An 18,186-nucleotide genomic window follows, 5' to 3' on the forward strand; every position below is an offset into this window, starting at 1 on the left:
GGGCAAAAATCATATTGGGAAAGAAAACTATCAGATCCTCCCCTGGGATAGTGCTTGGGGTGTGTTATAGACCACCAGGATCCAATCTGGATATGGATAGAGACCTCTTTAATGTTTTAATGAAGTAAATACTCATGGAAACTGCGTAATCATGGGAGATTTCAACTTTCCAGATATAGACTGGAGAACAAGTGCCAGTAATTATAATAGGGCTCAGATTTTCCTAGATGTGATAGCTGATGAATTCTTTCACCAAGTAGTTGCTGAACCAACAAGGGGGGATGCTATTTTAGATTTGGTTTTGGTGAGTAGCGAGGACCTTATAGATGAAATGGTTGTAGGAGACAACCTTGGCTCGAGTGATCATGAGCTAATTCAGTTCAAATTAAATGGAAGGATAAACAAAAATAAATCTGAGACTAGGGTTTTTGATTTCAAAAGGGCTAACTTTAATAAATTAAGGAAATTAGTTAGGGAAGTTGATTGGACTAAAGAAATTATGGACCTTAAAGTGGAGGAGGCCTGGAATTATTTTAAGTTACAGGCTTCTGACAGCTTCTGCAACTTTATCCCTAGAAAAGGGAAAAAAATTATAGGCAGGTGTGTTAGACCAAGGTGGATGAGCAAGCATCTCAGAGAGGTGATTAAGAAAAAGCAGAAAGCATATAAGGAGTGGAAAATGGGAGGGATCAGTAAAGAAAGCTACCTTATTGAGGTTAGAGCATGTAGGGACTAAGTGAGAAAGGCTAAAAGTCGGGTAGAGTTGGACCTTGCAAAGGGAATTAAAACCAATAGTAAAAGGTTTTATAGCCATATAAATAGGAAAAAAACAAAAAAAAGAAGAAGTAGGACCGCTAATTACTGAGGATGGAGTGGAGGTTAAGGATAATCTAGGAATGGCCCAATATTTGAACAAATACTTTGCTTCAGTCTTTAATGAGGCTAATGAAGAGCTTAGGGATAATGGTAACTTAACAAATGGGATTAAAGATATGGAGGTAGATATTACCATATCCGAGGTAAAAGCCAAACTTGAACAGCTTAATGGGAGTAAATCGGGGGGGCCAGATAATCTTCATCCAAGAATATTAAAGGAACTGGCACATGAACTTGCAAGTCCATTAGCAAAAATTTTTAATAAATCTCTAAACTCAGGGGTTGTACCATTTGACTGGAGAATTGCTAATATAGTTCCGATTTTTAAGAAAGGGAAAAAAAGCGACCCGGGTAACTATAGACCTGTTAGTTTGACATCTGTAGTATGTAAGATCCTGGAAAAAATTTTGAAGGAGAAAGTAGTTAGAGACATTGAGGCTAATGGCAATTGGGACAAAGTACAACATGGTTTTACAAAAGGTAGATCGTGCCAAACCAACCTGATCTCCTTTTTTGAGAAAGTAACAGATTTTTTTAGATAAAGGAAATGCAGTGGATCTAATCTACCTCGACTTTAGTAAGGCATTTGATACAGTACCACATGGGGAATTATTGGTTTAATTGGAAATGATAGGGATTAATATGAAAGTTGAGAGGTGGATAAGCAACTGGTTAAAGGGGAGACTACAGCGGGTCATATTGAAAGGTGAACTGTCAGGTTGGAGGAAGGTTACTAGCGGAGTTCCTCAGGGATCAGTTTTGGGGCCAATTTTATTTAATCTTTTTATTGCTGATCTTGGCACCAAAAGTGGAAGTGTCCTGATAAAATTTGCGGATAACACAAAGTTGGGAGCTATTGCCAATTCAGAAAAGGATCAGGATATCATACAGGAAGATCTGGATGATCTTGTAAATTGAAGTGATAGCAATAGGATGAAATTTAATAGTGAGAAGTGTAAGGTTATGCATTTAGGGATTAATAACAAGAATTTTAGTTATAAGCTGGGGACACATCAGTTGGAAGTAACGGAGGAGGAGAAGGACCTTGGAGTCCTGGTTGATTATAGAATGACTATGAGCCGCCATTGTGACATGGCCGTGAAAAAGGCTAATACGATCTTGGGATGTATTAGGTGAGGTATTTCCAGTAGGGATAAGGAGGTGTTAGTGCCATTATACAAGGCATTGGTGAGACCCCATTTGGAATACTGTGTGCAGTTCTGGTCTCCCATGTTTAAGAAGGATGAATTCAAACTGGAACTGGTACAAAGAAGGGCCACTAGGATGATCCGAGGAATGGAAAACCTGTCTTATGAAAGGAGACTCAAGGAGCTTGGCTTGTTTACCTTAACCAAAAGAAGGCTGAGGGGGGACATGATTGCACTTTTTAAATATATTAGAGGGATAAATACCAGGGAGGGAGAGGAATTATTTAAGCTTAATACCAATGTGGACACAAGAACAAATGGATATAAGCTGGCTAGTAGGAAGTTTAAACTTGAGATTAGATGAAGGTTTCTAACCATTAGAGGAGTGAGGTTCTGGAATGGCCTTCAAAGAGAAGTAGTGGGGGCAAAAGATCTATCTGGCTTCAAGATTAAACTAGATGGGTTTATGAAGGGGATGGTTTGACGAGATAACATGATCTTGGTAACTAATTGTCCATTCATTATCAGTGGGAAATAGGTCAATGGAGGGATGATAGGAATTACTAGAGAACTTTTTGGGTGTCTGGCTGATGAGTCTTGCCCACATGCTCAGGGTTTAGCTGATCGCCATATTTGGGGTCGGGAAGGAATTTTCCTCCAGGATAGATTGGCAGGGGCCCTGGAGGTTTTTCGCCTTCCTCTGTAGCATGGGGTACAGATCACAGCTAGAGGATTCTCTGCATCTTGGGGTCTTCAAAGTATTTGAAGGCTTCAATATCTGAGATATAGGTGAGAGGATTATTCTGGGAGGGGTGGGTGAGATTCTGTGGCCTGCACTGTGCAGGGGGTCAGACTAGATGATCATAAAAAATGGTCCCTTCTGACCTTAAAGTCTATGAGTCTATGAGTAAATACTGCCATAGAAAGCACAGTTCCACACTATGCATTAGGAACGAATTCCCCTTGGCACAGCCTTTCTTCCCCTCTTCTACAAACAGCAGAGCTTTTCCTATTCTGCAACCCTGGAGCTTTTCTCACACGCCTTTTGAAGGTGTCAGGATTTTGCCTATAATAGATGCAGACAAATCACAGTATAAGACACAATTTTATTGTATCTACTCGCATATCTAGCAAGGAACTTCATATTTATATATTATATATACTTTGAATAAACAAGACATTTTCTTCTTTCTCTAATGAAATTATATTTAATTATATTCAGTCCTTGTTTCAATAACTACAAGCACAAATAAGGTGGTTTGGAACTATGAATCAGGGAAGAAACTGGGATTTGCTCTTCAATAGCAATCACAGCAATTCAACCCATTAAAAGCAAAGAAAGTTTTTCTCTGCCCTTTATAGTATGTTTGAATTAAATATGAACTTCCTTTCACATGGAACCCAAAAAAATCTTCAGTATCTGCACAACAACAAAACAGGAAAGTTCTCTACCTTCTGTTCCAGGCCAGTCTGACTATTGTAATAGCTGAACATACTAACATGGAAAAAAATCTTTGTTTCCTGTGGTACAGCCTTACAGTACATGGGAAGAAATCAATACACTCATACAAACTATAACTAACAACTTCCAGGCATTATTTTTAATAAACAGGATCTCATGCAGTTTCAAAGGAGAAACCAGACATATAATGGGTAATCTTTGAAAGAATAGGTTATGGTTTCAGTAGTCATCTGCTCTCTCTCACCTCCATCACAGATATCGAATGCTCCAGGACAGAGTATAAAATACAAACAATTAGTTCTACAAAACCCATTCTTTATATGGCTGTAGCATCATACTATTTGCTGCTGTTACTCAGCAAAAATCTTACTAGTAAAAATATTTACTGTTAGGGCCAGAGATAACTTAGATACAGTAGTTGTATTTGAGAGATTTCCTCTAATTCTGATTTTTAAAATCTGATCTTGAATCTTTGTGAATGCCACTTGTATTATCTCTCTCCCTATATATAAAAGTTTTTCCTACCAGGTGACAGAATGACATCATCATGCTCTCACACCGCAAAAGCAGACAAATGGGGGGGGGGGGGGTTGGTGAGTGTAGCAATCATAGGATGCGGCCAGCTAGTTATTATTATTATGGACAGCTCCACAACTTCTTTCACTTTGAAAATGTTCTTAACAAAAGTCAGTACATCTTAATTTCAGAAGATATGTTTTCCTTACTGAAAAATTTGATAATGTACAAAAGGAGGAGAATATATTGCACCTTTTAAACATAATTCTTAAGAAATAAGTATTATGGAGGTTATCGTGTTTAAAGTATAATACCTGGAAATGAGAACATAAGATCCTTATATAAAGAGAAACAACACTTTCACATACCACAATTTGATTGCGTAAGAGGAGGTCTAAAACTACAGACTTTTGCTCTATACCAGAATCCACATTTTCATCAACCTTCCATCAGCTGCAAAAGTCAGCACATTAAAAATCAATGGATGCATGTCCCATCAACATATCTATTACAAGATCTGGAAATATCATCAAGTAGATTTTGGACTGCAAAGTTACATTTATACCTGTCCTTGTTGCCAAAAGTGCTGATAATCATTGCTCCCTCTTCCATTCTATCCTTCTTCATCTAATCAACTTGCCTTTCTCCTTCCAGTTGTCTTCCCGCCAAGCAGAAGATAGTTCCCTTCTTTATTCATGTAAATATTGCCTAATTCAGCACAGGCTCTCTTGTACTTCCATCCCTCACACAGGCTTCCTAATTGTTATTTTTCCCTTTTTTTCTCTCTCCACCATTGATTTCAATGAGCTCTTCTTCTTCCAGCTTCCTTTTTTTGTATATTGTTTGGTAATGCCTTTTCACCCACACTCCTCCTTGTAGTATACTGCGACCACTGTAAATTAAGCTTACGTCTAGTACTTTCCCCAACTCTTAAAGTTACCCTTTCTCCCTACCCCCTTCTTAAATTCTTCCTTTGGTTCTGATGCTGACTATGGTCCCATCTCTGAACTTCAATTTCCAGAAGTCTTTGAAAGTAACTTTTTTTCTGTCTTTACAGTTACCTTTTACTATGCCCAAGAGTTTTCCTAACCCATCTGAATCATGGTTTCAGTCAGAGAATGGTTGATCTGTCACGACATTCTGATTAGGGAGGTTAAATTTAGTTTAATCAACTAATTGACTACTTGATGTATTTTCCATTTACCAATCAATTAGTCGATAAGTGGGAGAGCCGCAGCAGAGTTAGCGCCTTTCCTGGAAGCTAACCCTGCTGCAGCTCTGCCTTTTAAATGTATTAAGCACTGGCAAGCTCTTAATACATTTAAAAATCGGAAGCATAGCAGGGGGACCCAGTGCAAGTCAAAACAGTTGATTCCTGCCAGCACGCTCTTAATACATTTAAAAAGCAGAAGTGCAGCATCTGGGACTGAACACAAGCAAGGAATCAGCTGATTCCTGGCTCACTACTCCCCTGCCTCCTCTGCCCTGCATGGAGATTGTGCTGGGGGGAACCGACTTTTAAGCCAGCTCCCCACAGTACCAGCTCCGGTGCTCCCCCTGCTTGCTGCCTCTGACAGAGGCAGAAAAGGGGCAGAAGCAACTAGTTGAGGGACTTTTCGACTATCTGATGAGCAAAAGTAGCTTTGCTTACTGGATAGTCGACTAGTCACTTACATCCCTAGCTGTTGATGAAGTTTTCTTTTCCAATTCACCTCACTCTTCTTGATATCAAAGTGGTATTTGACACTGTGGACCTCTTATTGGATGCTTTTGTCAGGATTCCAAACCTTCCTTTTTAAGTATTTTTCTCTAAACTAAGACTGCCATCCAACATACCCACATAAGAAGTTAATTTCTCAGCTCTTTCTGATCTATCTTCTCTTTTCTGTCATCTCTACCTTTAAATGTTAGTTACTGAACCCCCCCAATCATGCACTTTTATTGGCACATTTACTTTACCAACACTCAAAAGAGTCTTTCAGAAGATTTTAGCCATCCTTGAAGCTCAGGGACAGTTTTCCCCTACTTTGTGCTCCGCTACTTCAAGGAGTAAGGAAAAAGAAGAGAGCACATCCTTAATCAAGGGTCTCAATACATCTTACCTAAGAATAGTTGAATGGTGGAGACTCTCAAATGTCCTTCATTTGGGAAAAGTCATTTATTTTAGTGCTAAAATCACCTATGCATCATATAAACTTGCACTGCTTCTCTTACACTTTTGAAAGTTAATTACATAAAATATAAAGTATGAAACTGAAGCTATAGAAAGAGTTATTTACACAAAAGAATTGATCCCAGGGCATCATAAATTTCCTATGTGGATAATGCTTTATTGACCCTCATTTTGGTTTGTCACCGTAAATTGTGACATTCAGGTGAACCTTAGCAAGTTGAAAGATATGCTGAAAAAAAAAAACCTAGAATAAATGTTGCGTACTTTGCTGAGAGGGAAACAAAGGCAGATCTTCCTTAGTATTTCAAAATATATTTTCATGAATTTTCAGTTTATTTCTGAACCATAAATTTGTGTGTGCCAAAGCTGCAAGAGAAAAAGACCAAAACCTATTTTTACTTGTACAGGCAGTCCCCGGGTTACGTACAAGATAGGGACTGTAGGTTTGTTCTTAAGTTGAATCTGTATGTAAGTCGGAACTGGTGTCCAGATTCAGCCGCTGCTGAAACTGACCACCAGTTCTGACTTACATACAGAATCAACTTAAGAACCCCAGGCGTCCCCAAGTCAGCTGCTGCTGAAACTGATCAGCAGCTGATTCCAGGAAGCCCGGGGCAGAACAACTCTGCCTCGGGCTTCCTGTAGTCAGCGCTGGTCAGTTTCAGCAGAAGCTGACTTGGGGACACCTGGGGCAGAGCAGCTGGGGTGCTGCTGGGTTGCTCCAGTAGCGCCGCTCCTCGGTGCTACTGGACCAACCCAGCAGCACCCCATCTGCTCTGCCCCAGGCGTCCTGATTCAGCCGCTGCTGAAACTGACCAGCAGCGGCTGAATCAGGACCTGGGGCAGAGCAGCTGGGGTGCTGCCGGGTTGGTCCAGTAGTGCCCAGAGCAGCGCTGCAGGACCAATCGGCAGCGCCCCAGCTGCTCTGCCTCAGGGTCCAAAACAAAAGCCTGGTCTGCTGGGGGGGGCACACTAGCTGCGCCCCCCCCCCAGCAGACCAGGGACACGGGGAGCAGAGCCGCAGCGGCAGCGGGGTGCTGCGCCTCTGAGGCTTTGCTCTGGCAAAGTCTCAGAGGCGTGGGACCCCGCCACGGCTGCAGCTTCAGTCCCGGTGCCTGTGGTCTGCTGGGGACAGTCCCCAGCAGACCACAGGCACCGGGACTGAAGCCGCAGCCGCGGGGGGGTCCCGCGCCTCTGAGGCTTTGCCGCTTCAGTCCCGCTTGCCCAGCAGACGGTCCCCAGCAGACCACAGGCACCGGGACTGAAGCGGCAGCAGCGGCGGTTCCTCGCGCTTCTGAGGCTTTGCTCTGGCAAAGCCTCAGAAGCGCGGGAGCCCGCCCGGTGCCCCTGGTCTGCTGGAGACGGTCTCCAGCAGACCAGGGGCACCGGAGCAGCTTACAAACGGGGCTCTCTCGCCCCGGAGCTCGCAGGTAGCAATCCGCCACCTCGACCTCCGGGGCGAGAAAGCCCCGTTCGTAAGTGCGGATCCGACATAAGTCGGATCCGCGTAAGTCGGGGACTGCCTGTAGTGGAAAGAAGTGTCTATTGGCATAAATTTGTTTAAGATGACCATTTTCACAGAGACCTTCTATGAAAAACTGGAACACATGTTAATTTTCTTCATGCTTTAAATTATTCATAGAAAATATCACTTTACATAGCCTAAACAGAATATTTTATGATCCAATTCAAGCTGACAGGACACACATATCAGTTGCAGTAACACTTCAGATATGTGCCACAATTACAGCTCCTTCTACCTCATAAGACTCTTTGTACCAATCTTCTAATGAAAGGATACTTTGTTCAGTGTTGAGCTTCAGTTGCTTTTTCCTACATTAAAATCTCAAATATAATTGCTACCCTAATAACTGCCCCATTTTACAATGCTCAGAAATCACAGGTCCCTAAAATACTGTCAAAGAATGTGAGGCGTGTCATTTCTTCTAGCCATTTGATCAACAGTATGTTTATATTACCTAGGTAAGGGAAATCTTAGATAGATCAAATAATACAGTGAAGCAATATTGCAGTGTTGTTACTCAACTGTATGGTGCCCAAAAAAATCAACAGCTTCATTTTACAATATTTAAGTTTAATATAATAGCTTTTAATTTATGAGAAGGTCACAGAGGACTAAATTAAGAGATAAAACATGGCTTCCTGGGTTTACAAAAGAAACTGAGAAAATCCTAAAAATGTTTCAAGTGAGAAAAAAATATTTTTCACATTCCATTCCATGTCTCATTATACTCATTACAACAATATATTACAATTTAATGGGACAAAATACAAAGCAATTAATCGTTCAGTGGTAACTCTGTGTTTATATGTTTAGCATTTCCTAAGCACATTAATTCCTTACCTGGTATTTTTATCCAGAAAAGATATATACAACCTACTTCGATTCTTGATTCAGACAACCTCCACATTTACATTAAAAAACAGGAAATACAAATATAAATTCTCATTTACTAATTTATGTTTATGATTCTATTTAACAGTGAATATTCAATTAGTAGCAGCTTTAGGAGGAATAAAATATAAAGTGTATTTAACATAAATTAGTTGAGCAAATGGTGTTGGCCTTGTTCTTCAGCTATTATTACAAGGCAAAGCTTCATTTAAATATACGAAGCACGTAAATGTCAAGTTCAAGTATTGCAAAATGCTTATTTCAAAATAAAAATATAGGAAAATCTATCCAGAGGAAATCTAATGGATCATAAGAGTACTTCTGCAATGGATCATAACAGTACTTCTGCTTAAAGTCAGCTTTAAAAGTTTAATAAGCTCCTCCATGGAAAAAGAAGAGAACAGGTGGGTTATCATGGGCCACTTTCAGCCAGACATTACACCAGCTCCTCTTATACTCAGTGAATCAAGTATAATATTAAACCTCTGCTCTTTCTGCTATTTCTACATCTGCTATCTTCACTCTTCAGTACTACCTTTTACCTTTTGTCAATATGCTTGCATCTCAGTTCTGAACTGCTACAAGTACTACTGAACCTCTACTTGTGTTCCTGAAGAGCTAGTTTCCTAGCAGGCTTCACCCACACAGCTGACAATGACAGCTGGAGGCAGGAGCTACTTCAAAGCAGATGGGTGCACAAAATGCATTGAAGCCAGGCTGCCAAGAGCACAAAGTGGAGACAAGAATTCAGTCACAACCTCAAATTATTTCAATACAGGAACAGAGACGCTCTCTAAAATCTTAGCTCTACCCCTGAAATGAGGTATCAAGGATAACTTGACTTGTAACAGCATACAGGGAATTATGAAGGGAATACAATTTCTACAGAATGAACCTGGCTTTGAAAAATCATTCTTATGCAATCTCTCAGAGATGTTTTGAGTAGGTAAACATTCTTTTAGCAACAAAAATATAGAATGGGGGAAAATGGCCTTGTAGTTAAAGCACAGTGCTGGAAGCCAAGATATCTAGTTATATTTCTGGCTCTGCTACCAACCACCTATGGGACCCAAAATCACAGTCTCTGTGCCTGAACCTAAACTTCCTCATCTATAAGGTTGCTGAGGCTTAATTTATTAATGACTTTAAAGCAAACTGTTATAGAAGTTTGTTGTTCCACTTGTTAAGTCTACATATCACAAAGAATTCCCTCCATATTTATGTTTGAGTTTCCTACTGGATATTGAATAGTCTTAAATATTATTGAATATCTGTTCATCATTGTGTAACCTATGAATCTGCATGTATGCGTATGTACAAAAGGTTGGCATGCAGTCCATATCTTCACAAGCAGCTAACTAGATGCCCAGGGACCACCAGGATGATAGTGTAGTGTAAAAATTTAGTGAGCTGAATGAAGAAACTTCACAGAAAGTGCAGAAGGCACCAGACACCAACTGTATACAGTTAACTGTTCCTGTCCTCTTTCTCTGTATCTTTTTCAGTGCCCATCTTATACCCAAGACAAATTCTGTGAGGTTGAGCCTTTAAAACTCAATTTCCCTTTCTCCATTGGGCCAGAAATTCAGTCAGTTTATTTCCTCCATGCATATTAACATATTCCAGAAGAGAAGATAGATTTGCAAATAATGAATTTTTCTAGGGCAACAGTCTTCCCTATTGCAAAATAGATTAAAACAAAGATGCATTTATATGAGTTTACAGCAAAGACAGACCTAAAAGAAAACCCAATTAAAAATGAGATCTGTACTGACTACAGTGTAGTATAACCAGTGTAGTGAAGGAAAATTAAGTTACTTAATAGATAGTCTCTCCCCCCCACCCTACCCCTTGAAGCTTTGGCTTTTTGTTATTGTCAGGCCTTTAGTGAACTCCGTCCTTAACTTACTGAGATAGGAAACACCTTTCTTGATAATAAACTTTGTAAAATATTTCAACTGTTTTCCTTTATGGGGAAATAAACAAACAAACAAACAAACCATTTAAATACATCTTATCATTTTTTATAAAGGTCACAGGTGGTACTCTTGATATTTAATTTTGCCAGATTAAGAATAGTGTAACATATTCAGGTTTTTCCTCACTTTGTAATGCTCAGACAAGTTAAAAAACAGCAGAAACTGGAAGTGAATGGAAAAAGATGCTGACTTTCTATGGTAATTGTGTTTGCACTTCCTTTTGACTTTTTATGATGTAGCAGCCATAGAATTCATGAAGGGGGAGACGGGGAAGTTAAACTGAGGAGAGGAAGAGGAAATCACATAATCTTATCAAAAAATGCAGCCAGACAAAATCCTTCCCTTCCATTCATTCAAATACCTTTTTAAAAATATAAATGTGATTATATAAATTACTATGATGTCACTAATTATTATAGTAATTAATTAATATTTATCTAAGAAGGTTGCACCAAACAATAAAAGAGTATTTCAGAAGTAACTCGTGTGAGAGGCCCAGAAATCTTATGGTATAGTGTAGCACTACCATTGGGAATCTCATTTCAGCCCTTACGTGACTCATTGTAGATAGTGGCTAGAAACATAGAGGGGGAAATCCTGCCACATAGAAGTCAATAGGAGTTTTTCCATTGATGCCAATGTAACCAGGATTTCACCAAGAGCCTTAAACTTGAGGGAGAGAGAACATACTGCAGTCTTTAACTCATTCCTAAAACTAACATGCAGAGAAACACTGCTGGATTCCAAAAAGGAGCTGTGGGTGCCCATGGGATCATTGGTCCTGAAAAGTCATTTCAAAAAAAGACTATTCAGTTTAGATCTAGTTACGCTTGCTGTTCTATATATCAAACAAAAGATGCTATTTTAGTTTTACATAGTGTATCATATGAATTAATACAGATGATAAAGGGCATTTATTGCATTTTCTAAAATGTTCTCTCTCATGACTTATTTAACACTGATGAAGCCATAAAAGTTAAAATAAAAGCACTATTATCATAAACTCCCAATGACATTACATTAAATATTGTTCCTATTTTTTTCCTCCAGAGTTAATAATGAATAATCTTCCTTCCACTCCAGAACCAAACGGGTAGGGCTTAATGGGCAAGTGTAGTTTATAGATTATTTTAAATACAGTCTTTTCTTTCATTGGAAGTCAGGATTCTCTAATGTTCTTTGAGCTGTATGAAATGAAATGATTAGCAAAATAAAGTGCTGTACTTCCAAGTGCTGGAGAAGCCTGAATGCCAATTGGCTGATGATATAGTACTCAGAAACATCAGGTAAACCAAGTATTCTTTAGCTATAGAAACACCGTGTCCTTTAAAATGTTTTAATGCCTTGGATAACAAGAAAAGTTTGCTTGCAATAATGTTAGCTGTATTTATTAGTGTTCTTTCATTTGTTACCCATAACTTAACTTTCCTATAACAAATAAATATTGGCATCAAATTCAAACTCCAAATGCTAGTATGAAATACTCTAACAATAAAGACCCTGTCAGGTACATACGCGCATGCATAACTTTAAGAGTATGGAAAAACTTAAAAAACAACAGATAGTCTTTAAGGTGCTACTAGATTAACAAAACATGTAGATGGTATCATGAGCGTTCATGGGCAAACCCCACTTCTTCAGATGACCGGTTTTGCCCACAAAAAGCTCATGATACCAGCTACATGTTTTGTTGGTCTTTAAGGTGCTACTAGACTATTTAAGTTTTTCCTGTTACAGACTAACTCGGCTACCCCTCTGAAGTTTAAGAGTATGTGTAACCTATTCATGGCAATAAGACTATTAGTATGCTAAAAATTATTCAAGTGTTTAAGAACTTGGCTGCAATGGGACTAAATAGCTAGCTATTAGTTAGGGATCAACTGAATTTATATATGTTGGGAGTGAGCTACATCTAACCTGTCTGAATTGGCCTAGTTAGTACTGGTCCTCCACTTGATAAGGTAACTCCTTTCTTTTCATGTGCTAGTATATTTATGCCTGCCTCTGTAATTTCCACTCCATGTATCTGACAATATGGGTCTTTAAACATCTGAAATTGTCAAATTGACTATTTTTTAAATCTTATCACTGTGAAATTGACCAAAATGGACCATGAATTTGGTAGCTCTCCACAAATTGTACATAGTCCATTTACTTCATGGGGTCTTGAAGAAGTATGTGTGTCAATGTCTTCAGACCTTCAGGTTTTCAGTTTTAAAGTTAAAAGGAATTTTCATTTTAGGGCTGACAAATCTATCATGATATGATTTATGTTATTTTCCCATGCCAACCCTACCACATGTTATCATCTGTTTCTTTTAGCAATTCCTCCTGAGTCAGGAACTTTGGTTTATAACAGATACAGAATTCCAGTCATTCCCTCTTACCATCACATGGCTGTCCAAATCATCTTATTTTATCACTCCACAATAGGACACATTTGATTACAAGGCATAGAACAGCCACATGAAAAATCTTTCCTCAATATTTTATAAGTCATATTGCCAAAATGTAAAATATATCACCATCACAACCATATAGGTGCTCAATATTTTCTTTTCATTTCCATTACTGGAGTTATATTGCCATTATTATACTATTACAAGTTGTTCAGAACCATATATGATGAATGTTAACAAAAAATGATAGTGACTGAAAGTAATGATGAGACCCACTACAATGCTGGTAACAAAAGATCGCAACCTTAGTCTCATTGAAAGTGGACATGAAAATTGCATAAATATCATCTGCACAATGGATACACTTTTTGACTGTTTTAGCAAAGATTCCAAGGGTTGAATGGGCCTGGAGAACAAATTACCTTCTTATTCTAAATGATGGTCCCTGAGTGAAGTCCACTGGCGAGATAGTACAGGGAAGCCACACCCCTTCCCCGCCCCCAGACCTGAACCAGTTCTATTGCTGTAGAATGGACTCTGATCTTTAGTGCTGCTAATTCCAAACCTATTACTAGAACTGCATTCATTTTCAAAAGCATAAAAATGACACCATCAAGTAATTTCTCATGGTTTTGATGTCTTTGTTCCTAATTCTTCACAATAGACTCATTTAGTTTTTCCATACAAGTTTTCCCTAATACTTTTGACCTTTTTCATTTACCAAGCTAGATTTATTTCCTATATTTAACATGTATTAAAATATACCCATTTATAACACACCATTGTGTCTAGTCAAACTAGTCTGCCATATACATCAGGGTCTCTTGTGTTGTAATGTTTGTAGTTGTAGCTAGCTGCTATTCCAAACGTAGTATGATACATTATATTCTGTGGGCCTCACAAAAATAAGCCCTGATCTCAAGCTGTGGCAAACATTTTCTGACACTATTAATTTGACTTTAAAAGCACAGAGGGATAAATACACAAAGGTACTTAAGTGTACAGTGCTCATCCTTCCATTGCCTAATGTTCTTGTGCTCTACCACTCAGTGTAATCTACCACTCAAAGTTAGGTGCCCAAGACCTCTATACAAAGAGAGGCATCTAAAAATGGGATCCAGAGGTAAGCATGCTGAGCCAAGAGGTGCCTAAACTAACCAATAGGAAATATAGATGAGTGGGTGTAGCCTAAGACAAGCCCCTCAAAGGGAGTTAGGTACCTAAATCGGGGTTAGAGTGAGGTGCGTATCTCTATTTGGGATTCTCAGTCATGAACCCTTTCCTGGAAATAGGCATCTAAGCCCTTTCCTGCACAAAAAAAAAAAAAAAAAAAAAAAAAGGGGAATTTAAACTAATCTTCCCTTTCTAACTTTTAGACAATCGGTTAGCATGCTTACCTAGCATGTGGGAACTAGGGTTCAATTCCCATCTCTTTCTGATGTGGAGCAGGAATTTGAAGTTGTACCTCACACCCTATCAGGAGAGTGTTCCAACCAGTAGACTAGGGAGTATTCAGGAATACATCTCAATTACTCCTTTTGAAGGTGTTCCACTGTATGACCCAGGTTCTAGTCCCCCTCTTCCAACAGGTGTTTAAAAATGTATACACTCTGGAACTGCTTCAATGTAAAAATCCTGTTTGAGAATACCCCATAATCCAGTGGTTAGGGCATCCTCTCAGAAGTGAGAATGCCCAACATCAAATCTTTGTTTTGCTCAGGCAAGGGAGTAGTTGAAGCCACTCTTTGAAAATCAAAATCCTATAAAAAGTATCAAAGAAGATACACAAAGATTGAGTATCCCAAAATAATAGATCACTTATGAAAATGTAAGCAGTGTAATTATTGTGATGTAAGTCAAATTTGGGTCTGAAATCCAAATCTTGAAGAAAGTCATTTTAAAATTAATATTTGTGCCAAAAAGCACAACATGCTTGCTAACTGGAAGCATAGCAGAAATAAGTTTTGCTACCACTTTTTCTTTTTTAATTTCAAATATAAAAGCAAAATATATTGAACCACTGATCATTTAACATAAACAAATGGACAAAAGGGTATTCTGTCGATCTTATTTCACTCCACTGCCTGTGCTTTTATTCTCCTTGTCACAGTCAAGTTAAGAATTTCCTTTTGCCATGATAATAAGCAGAAAGTTCAGAAAGCTCAAAAAAGAAGCAGGAAGTTTGCTGCTTGAAAGATTGCCCCCTCAGAGCGGTTGGGGGAGGAGAGAAAAGACTGTCAGGGCTATTGTGGAAGACCCTCTGCAAAACTAAGCAGATGACCTGAGATTTGTTTATCCCAAAGAGGCCTTAAAGTGATGCTGCTGACGTTGGAGCAAATGGGAAAGGGGAAAATGTTATATTTGTCTTACTCTACTGTGGAAAGCAGTACTTTCTTTCTACCAGAGGATAACTTCAGCGGAAAGCAAGTTATTGCAACTACTTTATTATAATAAATCCTGTTCAAACTGATTTTAAGGCTGAAACTTACTGCTGAAAACATTCTAGAAGATATAAGGATTTGTAAAATAGAGACGAGGCTACACACATGATCCTTTCTTTCCTTCAACTCTCCATCCAAGCACTACGTTACAACGACTGGCTTAAATTGGAAATATGGGGATAGGATAGGAGAAGGGGGAAACGCCGCATGTGGCTTTAATACTCAACAGCTGCTGTAGATCAGAACCCCCCCGCCCCAGAGTACTGTGTTTCCAGGGTTACTGACGGAAAAGACTGACTGATGCTGCTGCCTGGTCCGGATAAGGAACTGGCCTGAGAAGACCGCTGCCCGGAGTGTACCTGGCTCACCCCGCGCTCTACTCCTAAGGCCAGTCCCAGCGCAATTGTTTGTCTCGTGGTCAGTCCCCCGGGAAAGCTCGCCCCGAGCCAGCCATTTACAAACCACGTCCCTTCCGCCTCGTTAAAGCAGCAACGCACCAGCAACCCGCTACTTGCAATACAGAACCTGAGCGGCTCAAGTCAGGACAACTCCCCCCCCCCCCCCCCGGCTCTGTCTCCAAGAGCGTTTGGTTGGGTCTCACGCCCAGCCCAGTTCCTTGGTGTGTCCCGCCAGGCAGCCCTGTGGGGGCGTGAAGGGAGGGGTCAGTGGGGTCCGTGAGCCGCCAAGGGACCCTCTGCCCGCAGCTGCAGGGACCGTCACTCACCGACACCAGGAACTCCAGCGTGCCCACATAGTCCCGCTCGGTCTTCAGAAGCTCGCTCAAAACGCACACCCTGAGGCGCAGCTGTTTCTCCAGGTCCTTCCCGCTCTCCCCTTTGCCTTCCCCTTTGCTTTCCTCTGTCATTGTTCCCCGACGCGAAGCCTCGCTCCGGCTTCTCCGCGGCTCTTGGCAGCCCCCAATGGGAAAAAGCCGCCTCGGTGTTTCCTCTCGCGAAGTTCAGCTGGGACAACAAAAGCCCCCACTCGGTTACATAGCGGGGCTGTCCTGGCGTGCGCACCGGCCTCCCTCCCCCGCTAGCTCTCCCACTGCCGGAGACGCGGCTGGAGGGCCGGCGGAGCAGAGCGAGCAAAAGGCGTGTGTGTTCTTTTCCAGGGAGGAAGGGGCTACTGCCTGTAGGAAATGCGCGGTCACTGGCTGCCTGCTCTCCCGGCGCTCCGTGGGACTGAGAGATTGGAAAGCTTCAGCAGCAGCGACCCAGGCAGCTTGGACATTAATCAAAAGCTTTGTGTCCATGTGACTTCGACCCCTTCCCCCTGCGCCAAATCTCAGGAAAAAGGAAAGGAAGCGCAACCTTGGGAAAGCTTGCGTGCCAGCAACCGCCTGTTTCACACACACGCTGTGCGCTTTAGTCTGAGGCTAATTGGAGTTCTCCAACTCGAGAGGATAAGAATTCACTTTAAAATGTCCCAGGCCCGCTAGGCTGCTTGGCTTGAGACTGCCTATTAAAAAAACAATAAACAGTCTCAAAGTGGTTCTTCCACCCACGCATCCCCCTCTCAGTATATAATTATAAACACACACATTGCAAACATGTATATACTATGTATAGTAGAGCTACATAGTTTATATTTTACTAGGAACAGGCTAATATATACCTGTCTCGCAGTGCCTGCATATTTTATATTCAGCATTGCACACACAAATATGCACAGTAGATTAGCCAGTGTTATCCCGTTTTAAAGGAACTATTAAATTCTGTCTGGGTCATGCAGATTGCTCTTTGCCCTGGGAAGTTCAGATTGGTATAATAAGTGAAGACAATAAAGGAATCTGACAAAAACCTTCACACACACATTCATCTTGCAGATGTGGGGTAATAAAATGTAAATGCATGTTTTAGTGAACAAGTGTCACCTTCATTTACAGAGAAGTCAAACCCAGAGCTTTAATCTGAGACACTCCTCCCCCTGCTTGAATTCTGTGGAGTCATATGAAAGTTTTGGAGCTCTTAATCAGCTCTTAAGGTTTGCAACTAGAAACAACATTCAGAGACTCTGTTTTTAGGTTCCACATTAAGGTGGTATATTTCCAACCACAATCCCAACAAGAGGGAGTGAAATGGATGGCCTACCATACTCTCCACCCAAGATGTTAGGCTTCTTAGTACCTAAGGCCTAGTCTTCATTAGGACCTCAATCCGAAATTAGCCCCCAAGGTCGATTTTTAAGCGATGCATCCACACTACCAACCCTGTTATTCCAGAATAAGGGGCTGAGGAATTCAAACTCTGTAGTCCTGCTTTTCATAAGGAATAAAACTATTCCCAAACTTGTCTGAAATAACGTTAGGCTATGTCTACACTCGCGGCTTCTTGCACAAGTACGGCCGTTCTTGCGCAAGAATCTGCAGAGCGTCCACATGCTCGCCCGCTCTTGCGCAAGGAAATTTACAGTACGGCGTGGTAAGAGAGGGCTCCTTGCGCAAGAGCTACGCTCTTTTTTGACAGGTGTAAGCCCTCTTGCACAGGAGCTCTTGTGCAAGAAGGCAGTGTGGATGCTCGGCAGGGATTTCTTGCACAAGAAAGCCCTATGGCTAAAATGGCCATCAGAGCTTTCTTGCATAAGAGAGCGTCCACACTGCCATGGGCGCTCTTGCGCAAAAGCACAGCTTGCACATGGCAGTGTGGACGTTTTCTTCCGCAAGACTTCTTGCACAAGAACCCTTGCGCAAGATGTTCTTGCACAAGAAGCCGCGAGTGTAGACATAGCCCTAGTGTGGATGCTCTGCTGCCACATTAACAGAGCCTGCCTCAAA

At 40.7% G+C, this 18,186-nt stretch overlaps 1 protein-coding gene across 3 annotated transcripts in view; it reads right to left on the reverse strand.

The window, feature by feature from the left end:
- The window catches only part of PREX2 (phosphatidylinositol-3,4,5-trisphosphate dependent Rac exchange factor 2), a 266,625-nt gene extending 250,096 nt beyond the window's left edge, over positions 1–16,529 (reverse strand). For all 3 annotated transcript variants that reach the window (XM_075920573.2, XM_006131490.5, XM_075920574.2), the window contains exon 1: positions 16,135–16,529. In XM_075920573.2, the coding sequence (XP_075776688.1) occupies positions 16,135–16,275 (141 nt within the window). In that variant the 5' untranslated portion in view covers positions 16,276–16,529. The remainder of the gene's footprint in view (positions 1–16,134) is intronic.
- Positions 16,530–18,186: the final 1,657 nt, after the last annotated feature.

This window comes from Pelodiscus sinensis, chromosome 2 (assembly GCF_052426305.1).
Source record: "Pelodiscus sinensis isolate ZL-2025 chromosome 2, ASM5242630v1, whole genome shotgun sequence".
NCBI lineage: Eukaryota > Metazoa > Chordata > Testudines > Trionychidae > Pelodiscus > Pelodiscus sinensis.